At 46.3% G+C, this 23788-nt stretch overlaps 1 protein-coding gene across 1 annotated transcript in view; it reads left to right on the top strand.

Moving 5' to 3' along the window:
• The window catches only part of rspo2 (R-spondin 2), a gene marked incomplete at both ends in the record, with an annotated part of 56002 nt that overhangs the window by 19364 nt on the left and 12850 nt on the right, over window positions 1–23788 (top strand). Inside the window, 3 exons of the mRNA XM_080857705.1 lie at window positions 4276–4467; window positions 13063–13206; window positions 13653–13841. Of these exons, the coding sequence (XP_080713831.1) occupies window positions 4276–4467; window positions 13063–13206; window positions 13653–13841 (525 nt within the window). The remainder of the gene's footprint in view (window positions 1–4275; window positions 4468–13062; window positions 13207–13652; window positions 13842–23788) is intronic.

The raw sequence follows: 23788 nt of genomic DNA, 5'->3' as shown, positions 1-23788 counted from the left end.
CACGCTTGTTTCAGAGTCGTTAAGCATACCTGAGGCAGACCTGCCGTTCTGCTCACCAGAGGGCTAATTGGTCTTGATCGGGACCCAAAACAAATCTGGCCAGGGGCACTGCCGCCTCGTCTGTGAATGAAACCGCCACCGTCCAAACATGCCGTCACCATGCCCCCACGTTATGAGGCCTGTGTTTCGCATGAATGGAAGACCAAACTATACACTCACCTGAATGGACCAATGCCTCATCCCAATGTGGTCCCATGAAATTTAATACAAAGTTTTGGTGGGTTGGATGGCAAGCTCTTTTTGATTGTGTTCCCATTCATTTTTTTATTGAGATGACTAAAATTGTTGCCTTAAATATGATGAGCTCTTGTGTTTCTGAAAGCACATAATGCAGTGAGGGGAGGGCTCAAACAAGTACCAGGCACAGTGACTTAAACAGCTAGGTCAACTGTAGTTAACATGATGGAAATATGGGGAATACCAGACAAGGAGGTTCAAAAATGAAAAAATAAATACACACAAGGCAGTTAAAAGAATAAAATAAACATCTACAGAACAGAACACTTTTCAAATGAAGACTTTTGTTTCAAATGTATGCAATTTTCTCTCAGACATACCAGGCTCATTTGGTTTCTGCTCGTGGTTTGAGCTATATGTGGCAAAAAGAATATTTTGGTGTCAGCCACTCTATACAATACAAATGTCATACTTAATGATTTGTAATATTTGGCCATGTCTGCTGGTTATGCTGCTGAATTTACAAGTCCTTGTGGTGTCTTCTCCAGTGCTGTTCAAAGAGATGCTTGGCTTTGTAAATGAAATAACTGGGATATGGAAGGATCATTAGATATCTGTCAGAAGTGGGGACTTTTAAGTTTTTTGTTACTGTAAGTACCATTCATTCTGTGGTCAGAACTGTAAACTAAGGGGGTGCATCACTGCAAAGCCTTCTGCAATGGGTGTCTTCAGCATTCTTTGCTTAAAACAAGACAAAAAAAAAAAAACTTAAGAAAGCCAAGACAACTCATGAAAATCCATGCGAACAAACCTTAAATCTCAAGGAAGCCCAGAAAGATTAACACAAATTCATGCGAAAACACCTTTAATAATATTACAATTGCTCAGCTAATAGTCCCGTGAAAAAACAGTCTTGAAGTAATAGAGTCTGGCTGATTTAATCAGTTAGATAAAAAGCATATGCCAGCTGCAATAACTCACTCCATATAAACTTAACACAACAATTTTGCCTTGAAAACACATACACACAGACAAACTAGAGAGGGGAAAAAACACACTTCGGCGCTAAATTAGGTTTATCCGCTGTAATTTACTGAGAGCCCCAAATTCCTCCAGACCAATGCGCTTTGATCGCTTCCGCTGTAGTGTGACTTCAAATCATGGCCAAGGATGCTGTTTACATATTAGAGCTGCGTGGTCTTTTACAGTTTCTCTTGGATGCACTCAGAAGCAAACAGACACACCAAGCAGACGCTTCTAGTTAGATGTCTCAGTGCACTAGCTGAGTCCCTCCAGCAGCAGGCTTGTCTGCGGCGAGTCCTTGGCCAGTGCCGAACGTACTGTATAGACACCACCGGGTCGAAGCTTATTTATGACGCTGTGAAACAAACACCAGGGGTACTGAGACTTTCTTCATTATGACCTAGAGGTCAAGGTAATGCCTAAAACACAGACGAGTCCCTCTAGACAAGGGGTTTGGACAGCTCCTGGGTGCTCTGGTTTTTAGCTTAGAATCTGATCCAACTGATGAATTTACGTAAATACGGCTCAAAAATAAGCGCCCCAGGTATAAATCAGCTGGCGGTGAGAGAGGTTTCCGTAAAACGTGGAAGCTCACAGTCCTCCTGGACCCAAGTTGGACCCTCTCGCCCTAGACACAGAGAATCATAACCTCCTATTTGACATACCTGTGGTTTGTGCTGGGAAAGCCGTAGTCAGACGTCTCTCTCTCCCCCCCCTAATCCAAAATCTCATAATAGAGGAGCGAAAATGTTTTACCTATCAGCTGAGGCCTGCCTGCTTCCCTTTTCCATTCATGGCTGCTGGATGCAGCAGCCTGTGGATGAAAGCATCACACACTGTTGATTCAAATGAACGTGTCGTTTGATTAGTGACAAGCTAAACAAATTTCCACCAAAAGCCGGACCCAAATGAAAAAAAGGCCGCCTGCCAGGGCGCGTGATGAGGCAATGCTCTCCTGCACTGGGGCTGATTTGCCTCATGCTAATTGATTGATCAGTGGCCTGAAGCAATCAGACACGGTGGAAGTGTAATTTAAGCTTGCGCTGACAGTTATAGTTAAATGAATCATTTGGTCCGCGCTGGCGAGCATTGTCAGAGAGAAATGACAGAAGGGGCGCTTGCGGTTTGGCTTTGTGTGAAACCCACCCAAAAATTATGGATGAAGTGGGAAAGGGGTGTGTGATGTCTCTTTCCCTGCCGCCGCCGCCCCTCACTCTGTGGTTGACCCTATAGTTTGCAGGCCTTTCCGCGTCTGCCCCTAAGTCCTTGCCAATCGTAGTTTCCTCTTCTCTCAGCATGATGATAACAATCAAGTTTGAAGGGTGTAGGGCTGGGAGGGAGATTTTGCCAATTTACTGTGAATGTCAGGTTACTGTAAACACATCCACACTGTATACAAAATGTCTGCATGTATATGCGGTGTGGTGAGGCCCGAAATCTGCCTACTCCATTTCCGCCCGCAAATAGCCCGACAGCATGGAACACTAAGCATGTTTGTCAAGAACAGTTCCCCCATTTTGTTATCATTTGCACCAAAAAAAAAAAACACAATTGGAGTGTGCACAACCACCGCCAACGTATATCCCTTTTATGTCAGTATCTATATGCCTGTGTTGATATAAATGTGTTGCTTCATGTTTATAGAAGTTGAAATGTACTGGAAACAAAGCTGACCAAGCTCAAGCTGATTTCTCCTGAATATGTAACTGCGGAAGGAAGCATGCTATTTTCATGTGAAATGTTGCATGGCATGAATCTAAAAGCACTTTTGTCCTGATGATAGTTTGATATGGAGAGGGATGTGTGATAGATGGCCTCCTAGGGTTTCCTCTGACATTTAAGGTGGGGTGCTCAGGGAGGGCTGGCATGATGTGTTCAGCATGTGTGTGTAGTACTTTCCCTAAAGCACATATGGATAGAAAGTGAGTGTGACTCACTGCCTAATCTTCTTATATTACAAGTGCTACATCCTCCAAGACGGGCTGCAGTTGCTGTTAATAATAAAAAGCTGCTAGATTATGCGCAAATTACCTCATTACATGTGAATGGTAGATATTTGCAGAAGCATGCTCATCTTTCTTCTGAAAGGTTTTTGAGGTCTAAGATGTGTGGTTGTCATGGTGAGAAGGATGAGGAGCCAGCAAAGACAAATGGCTCCCTGCAAAACTCAGAGCAGCCGTCAGGGGAAGACCGATGAGGTGTCGGCATGGAGAGGGTCCGTGATGCGCCCTTGCTATAGCTAAATCTCTCTTCCTGTTCTCTCTGCTCTTTTCCCCACTTGGCCTCAGAACACTCTCTGTGTACCCAGATAATCGAAATCAGTCCGTCGGAGAAGCACCTTTGAGAAAGATCTTTTTAAAAAAAGGTTAAAGAAATGAAATACCCTGCCATACATCCACAGCAGAGCAAAGAATATATACCCTTTTTTCTCCAACCCACATCTTCTTGCATGATGTTTTACGAAGCGTTGTGGTAGGTCACTGAGTTAGAGAGCTGTTACTCTATCCCTGGTGGTGATACCTAAAACTTGGATCGGATCAATAACAGCGTCTCGCATTTGCAGCTATGGTGCACAACCAAGGACATTTTCCTGTAAACAGGACACTAAGGAGTTTACATTAAGGAGAGAGAGACATTTATTGTAGGACAGTTAGTAGCTACTGGCTCTTTTGTCTCCGACCGGCAACCCGATCTGTCCCAAAGTCACTGTGGTTTTGGCCTTTCATCGGCTGTCTCAACACAACATTCAGGAGTAAAGCTCTGAATCAAATCAATGCATGCTCGCAATTTCAAAATGGATGCAGGGAGGGGAGCCAGAGTTTACATGAATGACAATTTGCCAAATCTGTGCAAACTGCCATAATGGAATGCTACAGGCCTTAGTCGCTCAAGCCAATGCAGCACCAGGGCTGCTAAGTTGAATTCTGTACAATGCTCTCTACACACATGTGTGCAGTTGTATTAACCTACTCCTCTGTCTGTGTCTTTCTCTCCCCTCCCTTTCTGCCCATGCAGCAGCTAGCTATGGAGTGTACCCCATCTGCAAAGGCTGTTCGGTGTGCTCGAAGGACAACGGGTGCATGAACTGTCAGCCCAAACTCTTCCTCTTCCTGCGACGGGAGCGGATGCGCCAGTACGGAGAGTGTCTTCACGCCTGTCCATCAGGATACTACGGCATGCGTGCACCGGATATCAACATGTGCTCCAGTAGGTCTCCTTCTTCCTTTCCCTCCCTCTCTTTCTCTCCCCATCCCCCCCCCCCCCCCCCCATCCGTTGCTCCCTACAATGTACACCATGGCCCCATCAAAATGTATGAATGTTGGAGAAACACACGCATGCCAATCTATGGGGTGGATGGGGGGTATCGGATCTCTTCGCACAGGTGGGTGGATTGGGGGTGGCCCTTTGAAGGGGTTAAGCCTTTGGGGGTTTGAGCGGTGTAGGCCGCCGATTTGTCAAGCTCCCCTCCCAGTAATACAGCATGGAAGACATTGAGGGACTAGAGGAAACAAAAAAATAGGGCCTCAAAATTGAGGCCACTTGCTGAGGCCAACAATACCTAGGCCATTGTGTAATGTCCAACGTAGGCACACGATTTGAGTGTGGCCTTTTGTTTTTGAAAGATAAGTAGCTCCTGTAAAGCACTTGCACAAATCCGTTGGCAGGGCGGTTGTCTGCAGATTAAAACAATTGAAATACCGTAATAGATTCAAGAGGAATTCTCATTCTAAGGACCCCAATCCACTTGAACATGTTGATGAGCCATTTAAAAAACTATGTTGCCTAGATTAGCCTACATTTATACTTCCACACACATAATTATTCCCATGTTATTTTGTATCCATAACCTGAAACACTTCTTTTCATGCTCTTTTTGATTTATAATTTTGATATTGAAACAAAGGAGGGAAAACCCATTTATTCTGAGTTAGGAATAATACAAAAATCCAATTAAGGAAACATCTCCCTCGCCTCTCCTTCCATGGTACTCCATCTCATAACCTTATTTCAACATTGGGTCTGGCTGGAGACATTTTGCCTTTATAGGTTTATAGAAAGGGCCTGAGGTGTTGGCTGAATGTTTCATGTGAAAACAGAGAGGAACTTGAACCCGTTGGGGCTGTGCGAGCCAAACTCTTGACAGACGGCTCAGAAATGAGGCCCTGGAGGAACATGTCAGGACCTTTACGCCCAATAACCCAGACGGGCTGCAGACACTCAAAGCAGCAGCCATTTGCTTGCCCAATCACTCTTGAATGTCCGCGCAAATATGTCTGCTTGGTTTCTGTCAAACACCGTAAAAAAAGGCAGTTTTGGGGGAAATTCTACTCTTTGGAAAAAGAAAAACGACCAAAATGCTTGGCCTGTAATAAACTGATGGTATCAATTGATTTTCCTCGCCCCAACCATTACAGTCCCCCCCCTGCTCAAACACACTCGTCTCCATTCCCCACAATAAAAGAAGCGCCTCGAGGCATTGCACCCTATCGTCATAAGTCATATAAGGGGGAACAAGACATCTTGTTCTCCGACGGACTGTAATTGTTTGCTGTCCTCGGCCCTGCTCTCCTGCTCTTGGTGAAGTTTGATTTTAAATGCTTGTGATGGCCGGCAAGTTAATCTGAGTTCCTTTCGGGGAGAGCTTCTCACAGAACAAAACTGTGTGTTGTCACGTACCATCAGATCTCGGCGCTAAAGCCCACTTTGATGTCATTGCTGTTTGAGTCATGACTTTATAATCCAGTTTCGCATTTGACCCCCCTCCATGGTTAAATTATGCTCCTCGTGTCATTTTTCGCCAAGTGGAGCACGTCCATCAGGTGTAATGATGGTTTTCATACCAAAGGTTAGCACTCAAGCTAAATGTGGGGTCAATGTTTTTTGAGGGAAAAGGCATCAGGACCTAAAGCAACATTTACCTCCTCTGCCTGTGAGACGTTTGCTCTCTCCCAGTCGTCCAGAAACCACCTGGAACATTTCATTATGTCTGCATGTTATCATGTCCTTTCAAAAAAACATACAGACTCTGAATCACTTAGGGAGCAGCTGCTTATTATTACACCAGGGTATGCCTGTGTGATCTTATCTTATTTCAGAATGCTTTACAGACGAAGTGAAGAAGAAGTAGATGAAGAAAAAGAGAGGAGAGACAGGTTCACACACTGTCAACAGCTCTTCCTCTGGAACCAACAGAGGCAGACTGCACTTTTGAAAGCCTTCTCAAGTTTGCCTCGGGTTTGACTTGCACCGAACCCAGTCGGTCTCTGGTGAACATCATCGGCACAGCTCAGCAGCAAACACATGAGTCTCACATCATGGGGGTGGGGGTGGGGGATAAGGTGGGGAGGAGGAGGAGGAGGAGGAGGAGGAGGATTGGCCAAGGCCTATCTCTGTCCCCTCCGAGAAAATCAGAAGAGCCACAGAGAAAAGGAACGACTGTCTGCCACTGATGCTAACCAGATCGAGGGTGAAGGAGAGAACAGCGGAGAGATAAGAGCGCGAAAGGACGGTGAGCACGGAAGGAAGAATTATGGCGAAGCTGGTACCATTCAGACGTTCCGTAGCTTTGTCAAGTCAAAGCCCCCCCCCCCCCCACCCCCCCCACCCCCCCGACTCTCCCACTCATCATTCTCCTCCCTTTTTTCTCTCCGGTCCTCCCCAGATGATTCTCCCGACATGTTAAGTGTGCGCTAACACACCCCTGCGTCGTGTCATCCCCCCACACACATGCACGCACCCCTGGACTGAGCACATGCACCCCCCGAGCTCTTAACAGCTGCTAATGGAGAGCTTCAAGAAGGGCCATGACTTTTACTCCAGTCATCAACGCCCTTATCAGCTCACCAGCCTGGCCTGCCCAGTCCATAAGTCTTCATGTGGTTGCAGGAGCTGCCCAAGCTGTGCTACGTGGACCCATAACGTAATTATAAACATCCAATTTCAATGTGAACATTCCATCCCCAATGCCAGGAACAATTGCGTCACTAAATCCTGGGGATTTGACATTCAAGGATGGGTGTATGACATCCAGTCCAAACTCTGGTTTCAATCTTTACTGAAGTATACTGTAAACTGGATTGTTTTTCTTTTTTTCCCCTCTCGGTTCTCTCTCGAAAACAAGAGTCGATGGGCTAGGGGGCTGCAGATGATAAGGGCTGTCCCTGAATGACCCCTTGGCTCTGGTGTGTGCACCATGCTTTAGAGTGTGTTGCTAAGCTCCCCCCTTGCTAGCTTCCCACCCTACAAGGATGGAAACCCTGTCTAGCAGGGTCTTAGCCATTGCCAATATCCTGCAAGTGTGGTTCAAATATCACAGCTCGTCCAGTATCAGTATATGTGCCACTTGAGGCTCCCTTGTCAGGGGGAATTTTTGCATCCTACTCCTTATTTCCCTTTTTATTGCATCTTGTGGGTGTAAAAAAAAACCTGTGACTGAACACCCATTGTTGCCACGCTTGCCACTTTATCACATAAAAAAAAATGAAGAATACAATCTGGAAGTGCTGCATGCTGCACTTTTCACAGCCTCATCATTTTTTTTAAAGGCGTCGTGGGAATTCAGCGTGGTCTGGAGCCACACAAAAAAGGTTCCATTGTCCAAATCTCTGCCTGAGCGCTTTGTCTGAATCTACACATAAGGCAATGCCATCCCCTCTGCCAAGCCCTCTGCCCAGGCTGCTGTGGGCATTTCTCTTCCTAGTGATGCCATTTGGGACCTGCAAAAAGGCCAGTTGCTTATGGCGTTTGTGCAGTGTGCTTTTCCGTTGCGCTTGGGCCTCACAAACCACAGCACAAGAGCTCTGCCAGACAGTACGAGGGAGACACCTTGCCGTAGTCTTTCAGCAGTTACATAAAACCAGCTATGAAATGTTTTGTGTGTAGAGGATTTTTGGGGGGTTTGTATGGCATGCCTTCAAGCATTGCCGAGTGTGTTGTGTGGTGTGTTTGCCCATCTGTTACGGTTCTGGCTGGATTCTGGCAGCTTTTGGCATCCTTTTGGCAGAGGCACACAGTCCAGTGGTTCTCTTTCTCTCCCTCACTGCAATCCAGGAACATTGTCATGGCTGTCGTCTCAGCTCATTTTATTCCCACATGATTGACGGGAACACCAGCAGATCTCTCTCTCCCTCCCATCCAGCACAGCCCTGTCTCTCCTCTCCTCCCCACTCCGTTTGGGGTGATGAAGCTATCGTGTCTGTGAAGGAACCCAGGGAGAAGAGAAAAAAATAAAAGAAAAAAAAATACCCAGAAAGCTTGGCGTGTGCCATGGCAAAACCAGATGACATGGTTGGGTGTGAGTAAGCAGACCGTGTGATGTGCCTTTGGCCAAAGCCCTGCTGAAGGAACAGGGACAGATCAGCAATATCAACTTAGCCAGGGCCTTGGGGTTGAAAGGGGATGGAAAAGTGTGACCGATTTTTTCCCCACGTCTCTGCTCGGTGCTGCTCGGTGGTGACAGGCTTGCCCTTGGCCCGGGCATCCCTTGGTTTCATGACTTGGCGCTCTTTTTTCGTAGCAGGTCCTGGTGATTGGCTCGATAACCCTAAACCCCCAATTCAGAAGATAGGTCTCTGTGGGATTCTGGGAAATGTGCGTCCCCTGTTTTTTTTGGAATGAATCACCGCTGAGAAAGAGAGAGAGAGCAAGAGAGAGAGAGAGGGAAAGCGGGTAAAGTAATCACATATATAAATCAAGCGAGCACTCAAAGCACTGGCGCGCACGGACGCAGGCAGCCCGCATTTGAGCGAATGGCGGCTTTTTTTTGAATGTCCATGATATAATTTGCTCATTGTTTTTTTGTGTCCCGTCCAGACCACAGCAGGGAGGCATGCTCTGCCCACAAGGCTTTCGGGATTAGATCACCATGCCGCTTTGACGATTCAACTCAACGTGCACTTGACATAAAAACCGCACGATAAACCGACGCAGACAAAAAAAAAAAGAAGAAGCATATAAGCGACCATTTATCTCGGCCAACGGTGCTTCGACATGTCTGGTGCAAGCTTTACCATTTTGAACTCGGATTTGAGTCGAGTGATACCTCATTTGCCCTTCACATTAATTGCAGAGGAGCGAGGGAAAGGGGTGAAAAAGCCAGGAGATAATACCTTTTCGGGAATGCTAGCTGGGTCGGCACCACTGACAGGTTCCCACATGGGCGAGCCAGAGAGATCCGCTGACCTCATTACCTCCTATTAAGTCTGGCTGAGGCACCTTGGCTGGGTTTTAAAGGTGGTACTGAGGTTAATCCTCACGGAGAAGGCCAGCCCTCTCCCAGGCATCTGCACACTAGTGCCGTCACACCGGATGGGTGACGAGTGCCGATCAGTCCCCCCCCCCCTCCACAAACAGAAGGCCAGGCCTCCTCTCTGATGGGAAATCTCAAAGTGTGTGTGTGTTTATGATCTTCAGTGACCTGTGTACTGAACTTCCAAAAAGACCCAAAGTCACATAGACAGTGAAGTACATTTTAAAGTTTAGGATAGTCTCAAGTTCAGAGGGTGAATACCGTGATTGTGAAGATATGTAGCTCTCTGCACAAAAGGGCAACAATTAGCATCGCTCCAATGATTGTGCAGCTCCTGTTTGTTGCTATAAACAACAGAAGGCTAGATAGCAAACCAGTGCCAGAGACGGGCACCAGATGTCTTTTTCTGTCTCTCTTTCCTTCCTGTTTCTCTCTTTTTCTGTCCTTTTTGCTTTCGTCTTGGGCTAAATATGTCCAGGTGATGACAGGCCTATGAATGCTTGTATTGAACAGGCGTAACAGAGTTGCTTACCACTTACAGATGGAGATTTAGAGGCTGTTTGTCCCTGGCAGGGTCCAGACAGACAACAGCCCAGAGCCGTGGGGAGGTCTGGTTACAGCTGGAGCATAGAGATGAGAGAACTCACAGAAGAGCAGACACGCAGCAGAGGGCATCCTGCGTTTGTGAGGGCCCTCTGGGTGTGTTTGTGTATGTGTGTTTTGTGTCCCCCTATGTCAGTTATTATTCTGTCATTTGTTGTCACTCTCTCTCCTTTTCTACTGTCTTGCTGTGTCACTCCCTGTGCTGCCAACATCTTATTATCGTCTCTTGGCCTTTTTACACGTTCCTACCCCTCGCTTTTACGTGTTTTTTTTCTCACTCTGTCACATTTTCTGTCTCGACCTCTGTCTTTGTCTTTAACACTGCCTGTCTGTCTTTCATTCTCATGTGTCTCTTTTTCACTCTCTTGATCTTGCTTTCATGCACAATGCCAAAATCGTGTAACAGAACACCCTTTTTCATGTTTATCAAATACACAAAATCTATGTCAATGTCGAGATTTATTTTTTCAGTGGGAGGCGGTGAGAGATAGAGTTAGAGAATGTCTGTTGGCAAGTAGTGTGTGCGTGTGCGTGTGCGTGTGCGTGTGCGTGTGCGTGTGCGTGTGCGTGTGCGTGTGCATGTGCGTGTGTGTGTGTGTGTGTGTGTTTGAGTGAGAGAGAGAGGTAGTGACAATGAGCCAGTGAAGAAGCAAAGACATATTTTTCCCGAGTGTTTAAGATTCTTGCCCTGCGGGGAGGCCTGCCTTTAATCTCACCGTCCCGACACAGACGTGAGGCACTAGGCGCGCTCACTCGATCGCGCACACCCCACATCCTGACCCCTTGTTAGAGGGATTGCAGCCAACTCTTTTCATAAAAAGCCCACTGTCATCAGTCTCAGCTCCCTCAACCTCCGCCTTCAGAAGTGTCTGGATGTGATGTCTGTGCCGACAGACTCATGGGCTTTGATGGAAGCGTGAGTTGCATCATCATGTTTCCTTTCATTTCTGTCTTTTGCTGTCTCACTTCCTCTCCTCTTGGCATCATCCCCTTTACACATGTGTTGGGAAACGCAAATAAGGACATACCTTTATTGAGCTGTGCATACTCCAGTTTGGGCACATAGGCATATCGGCAGGTACACACACATTTACATGTATTGTTATTTTTTGACAACATGTGAGGTATCTTTTTATCTGTGGACAGCATATGTTTGTGTGTGTGTGTCCATATGCTGATTACATCTGTGTGTGTGTGTGTGTGTGTGTGTGTGTGTGTGTGCGTGCGTGCGTGCGTGCGTGCGTGCGTGCGTGTGTGTGTGAATTTGTTTAGACTGCTGGGGAAACCCTGAGAGCCTGGAGCGTGTTGGGCAGAGCAGGGAGCAGAGGCCACCCGTCTGGGTTCAAAGTGAAACAGGGAGGCCCCCTTCTTGTGGCTGGGGTGGCGTTATGGTTAGCTAGAGATGGTCTTATTAAGGGACGTGAGATGGTAACCACCATTGCTTTCTCCCCCCCCTCTGGCCTCAAAGAAGGGGTCAAAGATAAAAGCAGACAAGCCTCGGAAAATAACCCAGACGCCCACACCCACATGCCTAAACAGTGGTGGTCTGTCAGATACCAACTGAGAGATACACAGATGTGTCCTTACCTGCAAATACTTGTGGAAAACTGACTCCGGATCAGTTGTAGGTGGTGGTGGATGAGCACGGTTTGAAAGCCAGAAGTATTATTGGGTGACCAGGCTTCTAAGAGTGCATCGTAAATTAGACAACCATGGGAGGCTCTTTTTAATCATGCAGCCCAGTGCGTCACCCTGTTGGCGTGGCTTGTGTAATTTGGGTCCTGGCCTGACATGCTATTTGGAGAGTAGGAGCATGATGATAACACTTGCATGCGCAACGTGATGCGCGTAGTGCAGCGTGGGGCCAGGGCTTGGGTTGGGGAATGGAAGGACCAAGGCGGCGGCCCTGTCTGGCCCTTCACCAGGTTCACTGTTGGGGGGTCACCAGACCAGACGGCCTTTCCGGAAGGATCTGCCTCCACCATACCCCACCCCAAGTCTCACCATAGCCTGCAATGTTCTTTCTGATCCGTTTTTAAAATGATGGGGCTATCCCCTAACAGATGTCTCTCTGGGATGCCTCTTACTTGGGCAGGATATTGCATGATTTTACCCCCCAACACCAAACCCTTCAAAACATTCCCACAACTGCTACTGTCACCCCCATATCTCCACCCCGAAAAGCCAACCCATCAAGAACTGCATGGTTTGTGTTGCATTGAGGTTTCCCCCTTGATGCCTATTTCTTAATCAAGGCAAGTCAGAAGAAGCTTTTTATACTAAGTACTCATGTCATCGTTTCAACTGGAGTGTTCAGGCTGCACGGTGTTTTAACGCTGTGGGAGACTTTTTTAGGAGGAAATCCATTGTAGTGACACGTCCAGCAGACTCCCTGTCTTTCCTGCTCCGGTCTCTCACTCCATTTATTTCTCTCTCTCCCTTCGTCTCTCTCTCTCTCTCTCTCTCTTTTTGTCTTGTAGCCATCCACCACACATCTGTAACGGGGGAAAATATGAGGAGAAAATCCCTTTTGTTGTGTGCCGTGATCTGTTTAGCTTCCAGGGCTGAGAGGGGTCACGGCGAGGTAATACCTAACCAGCTCCTCCGCCGTCACCTCCCCCTGGTTCTCGCCGCCTCTGTGCTCTCCCTCCGCAGTCAAACAAGCTTGTCAGGGAAAACAAGTGTGCTGAAATATCACACTGCCCCCAGAGAGAGAGATGTGTCTTAGGGCATCAAATCCCCCCTCCCTTCACAAACACACACACACACACACACACACACACACACACAGACACACACAGACACACACAGAGGATAATCTGTTCAAGATTTCCCTCTATTTCCCTCTACACATCACCCCAACAGCCAAGCACTGGTATCAACTCCATATGAGTGCAGTGGTGCTGTGAGTCTTAACTGACCTGGGCTGTTTCTGCTGCTTTTTCCACAGGGTGCCGGATAGAGAACTGCGAGTCGTGCTTCAGCAAAGACTTCTGCACAAAGTGCAAGCCAGGCTTTTACTTGCACAAAGGCCGCTGCTTCGAGAAGTGTCCCGAAGGCTTCGCCCCAATAGAGGACACCATGGAATGTGGAGGTAAGGCTGCCATTTTGGTAAAACATCAATACCGGTGCACTGCTGCATTGCTGATGAAACTGAATGAAATTGGAATTTTTCGGGGGAAACAGGTTAAATAGATAAGCAGCAGATGAACACGTGAGGTGATTTACTGTGGTGCCTCTTCACAGTTTGTAGAATAGCTTGCCAGTACTGCCTAAATCTAATACTTGATGTGCCAGTACTGCCAAAATCCAATACTTGATAGGACATTGAATGCAGATGACATGTTGTCATATGGTTCATTATACATGGTTCCAGGGGTGAACCTTTCTTCATGTGTAACTCATTTACGGCCTCTGAGTTGAAACTCCGCTTAAACAAGCTTTTCAGATCTCCAGTGTGGAATGCAGTGGCGCCTCCATGCAAGGTTGTGTTTGTTGGGCCCGGCTCATGTGTCTCTCTTGCTGTGTCCTGGGGTTCAGAGGGCTGTGAGGTGGGCCAGTGGAGTGAGTGGGGCTCTTGCACCCGGAGAAACAAAACCTGCGGCTTCAAGTGGGGCCTGGAGACGCGCACGCGGCACATCGTCAAGAAGCCGCCCAAAGACACGATACCCTGCCCCACCATCGCCGAGTCCAGGAGGTGCAAAATGTCCATGAGGCATTGCAGGAGAGGTGAGTGTGTGTCTGTCTGTCTGTCTGTCTGCCTGTCTGTCTTTCTTTGTGTTTTTTTTTTTTTCACAGTAGTGTCACAATACATTCAACTATCTAATTTTTCCTCGGTCTGAGGTTAGGCTAGGTCAGTGGTTCTTTACCTGGGTTCGATCGAACCCCAGGGGTTCGTTGAGCCACTCTCAGGGGTTCGGCAGGGGTCAAGACACACACAGTATAGCCTGGTTCACACTAGCAATGTCGTTTTGAAGAAATCATATTTTATTTTTCAAATTACGAAGGGTTCGACGAATGCACTGATGAAGCTTGCAGGGTTCAGTACCTCCAAAAACGGTTAAGAACCACAGGGCTAGGTTGTTTTGTTATTGACCAGATGCTTTTGATGCATCCAGTTCTAGGAGCCTAAAAGATTTGGTAGTAGGAAGTAAGAAGAATTTCTGTCTTAAAGACCCCGTTGAGCCCATTACCCCAGTAATGCCAGCAACTTACGCTACCAGTTAAGCTCAGGGAAGCATCGGAGAGGGGATTTCCGAACATACTTTTGGGGAAATGGCTCCGTGACCCCATCTGCTCCCGGTCCTCTCCGCCTGGTCATAAACACCTTGTTGTGTGGATCTGCAGCAGAGGCGATGAAAGGCCAAAGAAAAACACCCGCCCCCGTGGCCCTCTCCTCCTGTTTGGTTTGGGCCTTTTGCTGGGTCCACGGTGGCATGACATTTTCATGCATTAAATGTGCCTATTTTCCAGGGCTGCTTGGTCGAACTCAGCCTGTGCAATCACTCCACCACTCACTCATTTCTTCTTTTTTCCTCCTCCTCCTCCTCCTCCTCCTGGGGTATGTTTTTCCTCCTCCTCCTCCTCTTCTTCCTTCTCCTCCTCCTCCTGGGGTATGTTTTCCTTTCTCCTCCTCTTCCTCCTCTTCATCCTTCTCCTCCTCCTCCTCCTCCTGGGGTATGTTTTTTCTGCCTCGTTTCTCTCTCCTCGTCTCTGCCCCGTGGAATTCCTCAAAGTATGAAGTGCAGGTTTCCTCAATGGCCCTCTCTGTTTCCTCTCCACTATTTGAGAGTTATTTGCGGTGTGCGCTGCATGTATTTTGACCATTAAATGAGAAGTCAAATCTGGGGGAAAATATTTTCACTGTAAATACGGCCAAGGAAACATTTTTCTAAAAAAAAAAAAAAAAAAAAAAACTGTTTAGCTTTTCACAGATGGGCCAAACACACTAATGGAAATAATTGCCTCATTCAGAGCAGTATTATCAAGGAGGAAACAGTGTGCAATGATAATTTATGTGATTCTCTTCTTTCTTTATTCTCTCTCCACAGTAGTCTTATTCTTTTTCCTCCTCACCTGAATACATTTTTATTCCGACTGTCCATGCTAATTTGGCTCAGATTAGCAACAAATAGCAAAGACAGGAAATCTGTAATCCAACCATATATTTTAACTCTCCACTATTCAGCAGTTTTGAATGTATTTAGGTTAACAGTGAGACCCAGAGACTTGTATGCTCAATGTGATGAATTAAAAAGGCCTAGGTCTATAGTCTTTTGCTTTTCTTCTCTGGGTTTTAAACAGACAACATCAAACTCTATCGTGAGTTTCCAAGCATTAAGAAAAACTGTATTGGAAATGTCAGGAAGACCTGTAGACAGGCTTGCAGTGTCATGGAAGTGAGGTGCTGAGTGAGAGAATAACGTTGAGATAAGCCACGGCTGCTGTCAGGGAGAAGCTCTCTGGATGGATGGAAACTGTGATTATTTGGCACATCCTGCCCCCCATACCCTCCCGGGGAAGAAATCTTGCCCCCCCCCCTCTGTGCTAAATTAGTGCTGCTTGCTTGACCTTTTCCAGAGGTATTTTATAGTCCTCTTTAATTAAAAGCGAGCATAGAGATGGCTGCTTGCTGGCATCAATTATCTAGTATGAGGTCTCTGATTGGAGGTCTATTGTAAAAGTTGTAATTGAATGCATAGAACAGCCATTCCTGTCATTAGTCTATAGAAGCCGTGGAAACCGCATGTCAAGTCTGTTTAATAAGGCTCTCCTCAGGACATACGCTATGGTCACTATGTTGAACCTGTGCCTGGAAACCCCATGTGTCATGGTATTTGTGATTTTTCTTTTCTTTTTTATTTCTCCATTAATTGTACTTGAATTTTTATACAGTTCCAAAGACTCTTTCTAGCCAATAAATAAAATTAAGTCGTTAGCTGTTTTTTTAGAGATCGCCACTTTTAACCCAAGCATGACGCTGCTGGATGCTCGCGCCACAGTGCTGATGTGGAAGCATTCGTGCGGTTTGCTTGATGGGCACCAAGTTTTTCGGGCAAAAAAAAAGGAATTATTTAAACATAGTGTGTAGGGCTTATGTGTAGGGGTTAAATTAGGCCGGGACTCTCTGTGTCTCAGCCCTGGAACATTCACCCTTCAAGGTCATTGGGGGACGCTCCACCTTGCAATACCCATCTTCAACAATGTAATATTTCAAACAATGACTAATATACATTTTCACTCATCAGGTCTAATAACTCTAGATTATTTGCAGCTGTAGAGTATATAAAATGTAGCAATTTGCATATACCAGAGGCTTCCTTTCGTACTGTCATTGGGTTTCTCTGAAAGCCACCCAGTAGATCACCCCACACTCCTGCCAGTCAGACGGCACAAATGGCATGGATGGCAAGGGAGGGAGAGAAATAGGTCTGATACTGACACGGAGACCTCCTTTTATTTTATAACAATGTAAATTGGTCTGATATTCTGGTAACAGGCACAGGTGTGTAGCGTTTAGAGGCATTTTGTGGTGAGGTTGCTGAATTGAAACCAGCTGAATACCCTTCCCTTTACAAGTGTGTGCGAGTACCTACGGTTTCCATCGAATGCCATAAAAACGTGAAAAGCCCTATCTCGAGCCAGTGTTTTGGTTTGGTCACTCTGGGCTACTGTAGAAACATGGCGGCGCAACATGGTAGATGGATATGAAGGTCTCATTCTGAGCTAACGGCTAATATAACGGTTTTTAGTTATGCACTAATGAAAACATAATTATGAATACCATATTCATAAAAGATACACTAAGGATGCACACTGTACCTTTAAACAGCATACGTATGGATTCCACTAAATGCTATTTAACAACATGTACTGAAGATAAGCCAGCTAAGTGTTACATTAAGATAGCTGACAAGCTGAAGTTAAACTTTTAGCGTAGTTTAGCAACTCTACAATACTACATCATGGCCTAGTAATGCAAGCTAGTTTGATCATTTACTAGGTGTTACATCATTATTGTCTGCATACATTTTAATATTGTAGAATGTTAATTAATTATCTTGTAATTTAATGTAAAAAGACTGGTCCATGCATATTAATACTCTCTCCTCCTTCAGTGGTAGCCTAACATTCCTATGGGGACAGGGGAGTGCACTAACAGTTTTATTGTCAGAAGCGGGTCATTTTGCAATCCGCCACATTCAGATCAGATCTTTTTATCAGATCAGGTCATATTTTATGTCCAGTCTGTAAAATGCTATCTATCAAAGGACTACTCTTTAATGACTATACATTTTTTTTTATTGTAAATTTTTTTTGTCAATGTAGTCCACCCATAGCATCCCTGAAACCACAGAGCACCAACCCACACACACTCACACACACAAACACACACACACACACACACACACACACACACACACACACACACACACACACACACATACTCATTACACTGCTTACATGTAAAAAAAAAAAATACGTGAGTTGACAGGTCCAGTTCGAGGACAGCAAGCAGCACAGTTTTTAAATTCTTCACGGGTTGACCCCTTAAATTATATTGAATTCCAGGGACTTTGTGACTTAATTCAACCTAATTCGGCAGCTTTGCGTCACAATATAACAAACTACATCTACTAAATAGGATTACTTTTAGACTATAAATATATACACTATAATGTGTATGCTTCTCCCTCGTCTTAAGCGTAATTTCACAGCTACACTGAACAGCGGGCAGACTGGTCCAAGGACTGGGTAGGAGTTCAAAGGATAAGGATAAAGGCTGAAGAGAAGGGTTTTTCTGACTTTTTAACCATAATTCCCTGCACACACTAGACACTAGACACCAGTATTTAGCATAAGTATTGGATTACGTAACAGCAGACCTTTGCAGATTGGTATGGATTAAACGGCGACAGGAAATAAGGAGAAAAGTCGCTTGGGAGGGGTTGAAGATTGGGGGAGGGGGCGGGTGGGAATGGGCTGAGGTTGACATATGATGGTGTGCTATTTATAGTTATATGTTTATTTAATCACTCCGCGGATTCCATTTCTCTGTGTTGAAATAATACCAGCGATGTCACTCGCAGATTGGGCTCCCGTCGATCAGCTTAAACATGACGCAGGAGGGGGACAGCGTGTAAGTGATCTTTTACCTCGTCCCCTCCTGCTTGTAGCCTTCAAGACATCTGGACATCAGCGCCCTTAGGACAAGTCTGTATGACAATCTGCAAGTACTTATCTTACCAAGAGAAACATAGGAGGAGGAGGGAAAATGTGATACTCCCTGACATCTTCCCGTACTTATTATCCAATCATTTGGAATTGAACAATTTTGGATCATTTGGTGATAATATGCCGAGGATCACCCAGCAGCCATCCGGGTTGCAATCTGGCTGGGAGGAACATGTAGGGGAGAGGAAAAAGTCCTCCTCTCCTTTCCCCAGGGTGGGCTGTGCAAGTGTGCAGTAAACAGCCTTTACTTAGGAAAGCCCCCTCCCTCATTTTAAATGCCCACTGTGGACCTCCAGAAACCTCTGACTCTCCACTCCTCAGGCTTGAAGATGAGAGGAGAAATGGGCACACTTACATGTATACACTTCCCACTTACGCACACAAACTCTTACACCCATATCTCTCTCGCTCCCTCTCTTTCTTTCAAACACACACACGCACACACACACACTATATATATATATATATATATATATATATATACAGTATATATGTGTGTGTAAAAACAGCCCAGACTCAGACTTTAAAGCATGTCTGGAAGAGAAGCACACAGTGGTGGTGACATGCGGAGGGCGTCCCTCTGAAGACTCCCCTAACTGTGGCGCTGTCATCGGAGTCACTGGTTTACAAACGGACATGTGACAGGCGCTCCACAGCGCCAGCTACCTCCACTACTGCCTCCTCCTCCGACTCTGAGGGGTTTGCTTCTTTTCTCTTTTCTTGGGAGACGTTTTCCCTCACCACTCAAATTACTACTCCCTTTCTTCCTCAATTGTCTTCTCTCTCCTTCCCTTCTTTTTCTCTCGCTCTTCCCAACCCGACAGGCCATTCCATGTCAATAATATTAAATGTTGTGTAAACAACTTAGAATGTTATTGCCTCACGATGCCTCCCTAATCTTGAAGTAATTCCCTGATGTTGGATTTAGTGCGATTGAGGTTATACACAAACACACTATTCAAACTCATTGGCTAATTTTCTTCTGGTAGCAAAGCTGCTTTCAAGTTCTCAGACAGCAGCAAAGGGGTACAGCTAAGTCACGCAGAACATTATGTGTGTGTGTGTGTGTGTGTGTGTGTGTGTGTGTGTGTGTGTGTGTGTGTGTGTGTGTGTGTGTGTTTTGGATGAGGATACATTTGTGTGTGTATATGTGAGAGTGCCTGTGTGTATATTTGCAGGCGTGTATGCACCTGTGTGTTTGTGTGTGTGTGTGTGTGTGTGTGTGTGTGTGTGTGTGTGTGTGTGTGTGTGTGTGTGTGTGTGTGTGTGTGTGTGTGTGTGTGTGTGTGGTGCAGTAGGGTACGCTAATCCCCACTTAAGAGCTTGTGTGTAGATGAGGACGGGACCTGTGCAGGCACCTTGGCGACGGCCATGGGGCGTGAGAGACAGAGAGGAGCACACTTTGCCCCTAATGATTTTCAATGGTCATTGGATTAAGTACCTCTGCCCTGGGCAAAATGAGCCCTGTGTGGGGGTATCGATTTCCCATCGCTGTAACAGGAGAAACATCTGCCATCCTCCCATCAGTCTCGCCAGCCCTGTTCACCCAGTTAAGGGCCCATCTGAAGGACCTTTAAATCCCAGCTCGCTCCTCTCTCACTCTTCCTCACCCTCCCCCCACAGGCCTAGCACTCTCCAGTCGAGGCTGGATGTAATCTTTCTTAGCTCATCTTTTCTTCTTCCCGGTGGCAGCTTGTTTTGGTTTCCGTAACCGTCCTAGTTTCACACCAAATCCGAACTTGGCTGGAGTCATCTGTCATTTTTTTGTGAAGGAAATGAAACTAATTGAGACATAGAAGGCATGCAAGTCTTCTCTAAGACCACTTGTCAAACTCATAAAGATGAGTCAGGGTAGGAGCATGGATCAATACGGTTGTGTTTGCAGGAAGATTGATCCCCTTCGATCCGATTTCTTAGAAGTAGCAAAAGGAGGGGTCTTATGTGACATCTCCATCGAGATCGTTTAAGATACAAGGATTTTCCTGGCCTTAGTGTTGAGTCACTGTGCCATGTTGTGTGATATCCATGTGTGAACAGAACAGAATGAACAGACAAAGAGGGGGTAATAATAATAATAATAGTAATTCATTTTATTTGTTGAGCACTCTTCATTCAAGCAGAATCTCAGGGTGCTAAAAAACAGCTCTCAGCAAAAGCACAGTTTAAGAAAAGATACGTTTTTTAAAAAGTAGGAAATGCCTTTCTGAATAAAAAGGTTTTTAGGGCAGTCTTTAAACAGTGTAGTGTCTGTGTTGCCCTTAAGTGGTCCGGGAGGCTGTTCCACAGTCGCAGGGCTGCAGAGGAGAAGGCCCGGTTGCCCATGGTGCGAAGCCTAGTGTTTGGGACCTGCAGGAACGAACTGTTATCCATTCCAACTGCTTCCCCCCCCAAGCTGGTGTGTTTGGTTCCCCCTCAAATCTCGGCACGTCCAAATCTGCCCCTGAGCCCTGCCTGAGCCCGGTTGTCTCCTGTTCCGCGTGCCAGGACCAAAGAAGACACATTTGCTTCTTATGGAGCATACTCTCACTTGTCCGGCCATCTGCAGGAGAGAGAGGAACACACACGCCGTCTCCAAACTAAACAGTGGATGCCATTCCCTTCTTGCCACCCCCCTGAGCCAGCCGTCTTGGATGTACGTGTCGGAGCAGAGAGGGAGGGTATCGGGGAGTAAGCGAGTATCTGTTTGTGTTTATGTAATCATTATCAGACTCTGCTTGGCCCCCCCCCCCTCTCTCTCTCTCCATCAGAAATGTGGCAGTTTGTTGACACTGCTCCCCTGGTAGCGATGAAGGTGACGCTGATGCTCAAAGGCAACCCACCACTGTGCTGAAATGCATGGTGCCACTCTGACCAAACATTTTTTTCCCCGCCTGCCTGGCTGGTTAAAGTCGAATATTCCCAACAATCTGGACTAATATCCTCCAGACAATCCCACACAGGCTGGTATTCCACACAGCCTGGACGGAGCGTTCCCGCCAGCGGGAGGTGGGAGCCGGGAGTTGGCATCGGAGCTCTTTCCCAGGCCCGAGCGGGGGCTCACTAATTGGCTGCCAGCGTGTCGGAGTGATTATGCGCGCCCCGAGCCGCGGCCTGTTGTGACTGGTGTGCCGATGGACTAATCTTCATTTAATTAGCTGACTCGGCGGGACCGACACGGTAGCCACGCCGGTGACCCCTGGGGCGCCGCATCTCGCCATAGCCACACTGGAGCTGGCCACGATCCATCAGGCGACCATCACACCCGTGCAGCCTGAGCAAGTTAAAACAGACCAGTAAGGCTTGTACACTCCAGTCTTTCTCTTATTAGGAACATTGAAGAGGTCTCGGGCTGAAACACGTTCTGTTTTTTACATCAGAAATAAGGAGAAAAGTATTCGATTTACAGATTTTCCCAGCTAAAAAAAACACTCCAAGCTGAGTTATGGCTTTAGTGGATTGAAAATAAGACAATTAATTCCATATCTGGTTTCTGAGGACAATGTTTTGAAGTAAACAAATATTTGAATGAATCCCAGACTCAATGTGGATAAGTGTTTCAATATAGCGAATATTTAAATCCACACAAAGTCATTTTGTGGAGGCTTTTAATAAAAGTGATAGATATTACAACTAAATTGTTTTCAAGTACTTGAAGCGTAACTCCACATGGTAATATCTTAGTGCAGTGGTTCTCACTAGTGGTACGCGGCTCCCTCTTGGTGTTACTCAGGCAGTCATTTTTTATGACCAGGATAGTAATCATAAAATATATTTAAAAATCATTAAAACAACTAGATCCCTATAATTAAAATTTGTTATTTATCTGAGCGATGCTTATTCTCCTGAACAGGAATTACAGTGAGGTAATAACACTTAGTTCCTATCGCGCGGCATGCTACCGAAGGTCAATGATAGTTACAATGGTGGTACTTGGAAAGCCAAATATTTTCTGAAGTGGTGCTCACGGTGAAACGTTGGAGAACCACTGTCTTAGTGAATGCCAGAGTGTCACTCCAGAGAGATAAAAGACTCTTCAGCTACTGCCAGTGCATTCAAATTGTCAAAGAAAACAAAAGGGTTTAACTTCAAACTGGCGTCAGAGAGCACAGCCCTCTAAAAAAATAGTGAGGAGCTGTTTGAACTGAGCCCTGATATCGATCGTCGTGTTTACCCATCATCATTTTCGTGTCTTATTCCATAAATGGTTTCAGGCCGTGTATTGGGAAGGGGAAACAGTGATCCCAGAGAATTACAGAGAGGGGATTGAGTTTGTTGCTTATATCTTTTGAGCTCCAGAGAACTGATTGGGGGCTTTTAGACTTTATCCACTTGCAGAGCGGAGGGCGTCTAGTTACGGGAAATCAGCCCCGCACCCCACGTCAGCCCCCCCCCCCCCCCCCTCTTTTTTACTCAAGATGAAATGAATCCACTGGTCATTTCCTCTGACCCCAATGGGAGGTAGGTCGGATTCGGCCAGAGCGGGATGATGGGATAGAGTAGAGGGTTTGTGTCAGAGGGTCCTGTGCCGGAAGATTCTGGGAAAAATTACAGCTTGGAACTAAGTTAAACGAACTTTATACACACACACATTGACACACACACCACGCAGAACACCAATACACCAAGACCAAGGGCTGAAGGAATTCTACCGTTTGGCGCGATGCACGCTGTGGTGCCGCTAAAAGGGCGATATATAAGCGAAACCTCATTATCTGTTCCATTCCTTACATCTATCCAGATATCAGATCCGCAGAATGAAAGTCCTAATGGGCTTGGCGTAGTATGTGGGCCCCGCACTTATCCCACCTCAAACAACTTCTGAAATGGACAGCGGTCGCTTATTAGCGCTCTCTCGCACTGTCCCACACTTGCACTAGCCAGCCATTCGGCCGCCTCCTGATCCGATTTTATTAGAAACTCCACACCGTGTAATTATAAAAGTGAGTTTAATTTATTTATTTTCCCTTTGTGACAGGAGGCATTAATCATGGCATCTTCCAACCTGAGAGCTATCAGCCGTTCAGGAGCCGCCATTTATTGGCTCCGTCTCTCAGCCTCCGGAGCATTTTGACTGTGCTTAATCTTCCACATGGGCAGAAAGTCATTACCAGTAGTCCCCGGCCCTTCTGTGTGTGTGTGTGTGTGTGTGTGTGTGTGTGTCTGTACGTATGTGTGTGTGTCTGTATGTGTGTGTTTGTGTGTGTGTGTGTGTGTGCGTGTGTTTTCAAAGCCATGGTAACATTCCTTGTGGGGGGGGGGGAGGGAGTCTCTGATTAACTCCCCACAAAGTGCCCTGCTCCCTGACCAAAATAAATATGGCCGCTGTCATTCTGTCAGCAACTGTCTTCAGAGAGCAATATTTGAAACACCCCATGATCCCGCTGGCTTTTATATGGAGAATCCATCGTCATACCACAGGCATGAGCCATAAACATGTGGAGTCCTTTGGAGCAGTGAAGGGG

This window comes from Sprattus sprattus, assembly GCF_963457725.1.
Source record: "Sprattus sprattus genome assembly, chromosome: 19".
NCBI classification, from domain to species: domain Eukaryota; kingdom Metazoa; phylum Chordata; class Actinopteri; order Clupeiformes; family Clupeidae; genus Sprattus; species Sprattus sprattus.
The sequence above is the reverse complement of the archived record's forward strand: the minus strand, read 5'-3'. Positions and strand labels throughout refer to the sequence as shown.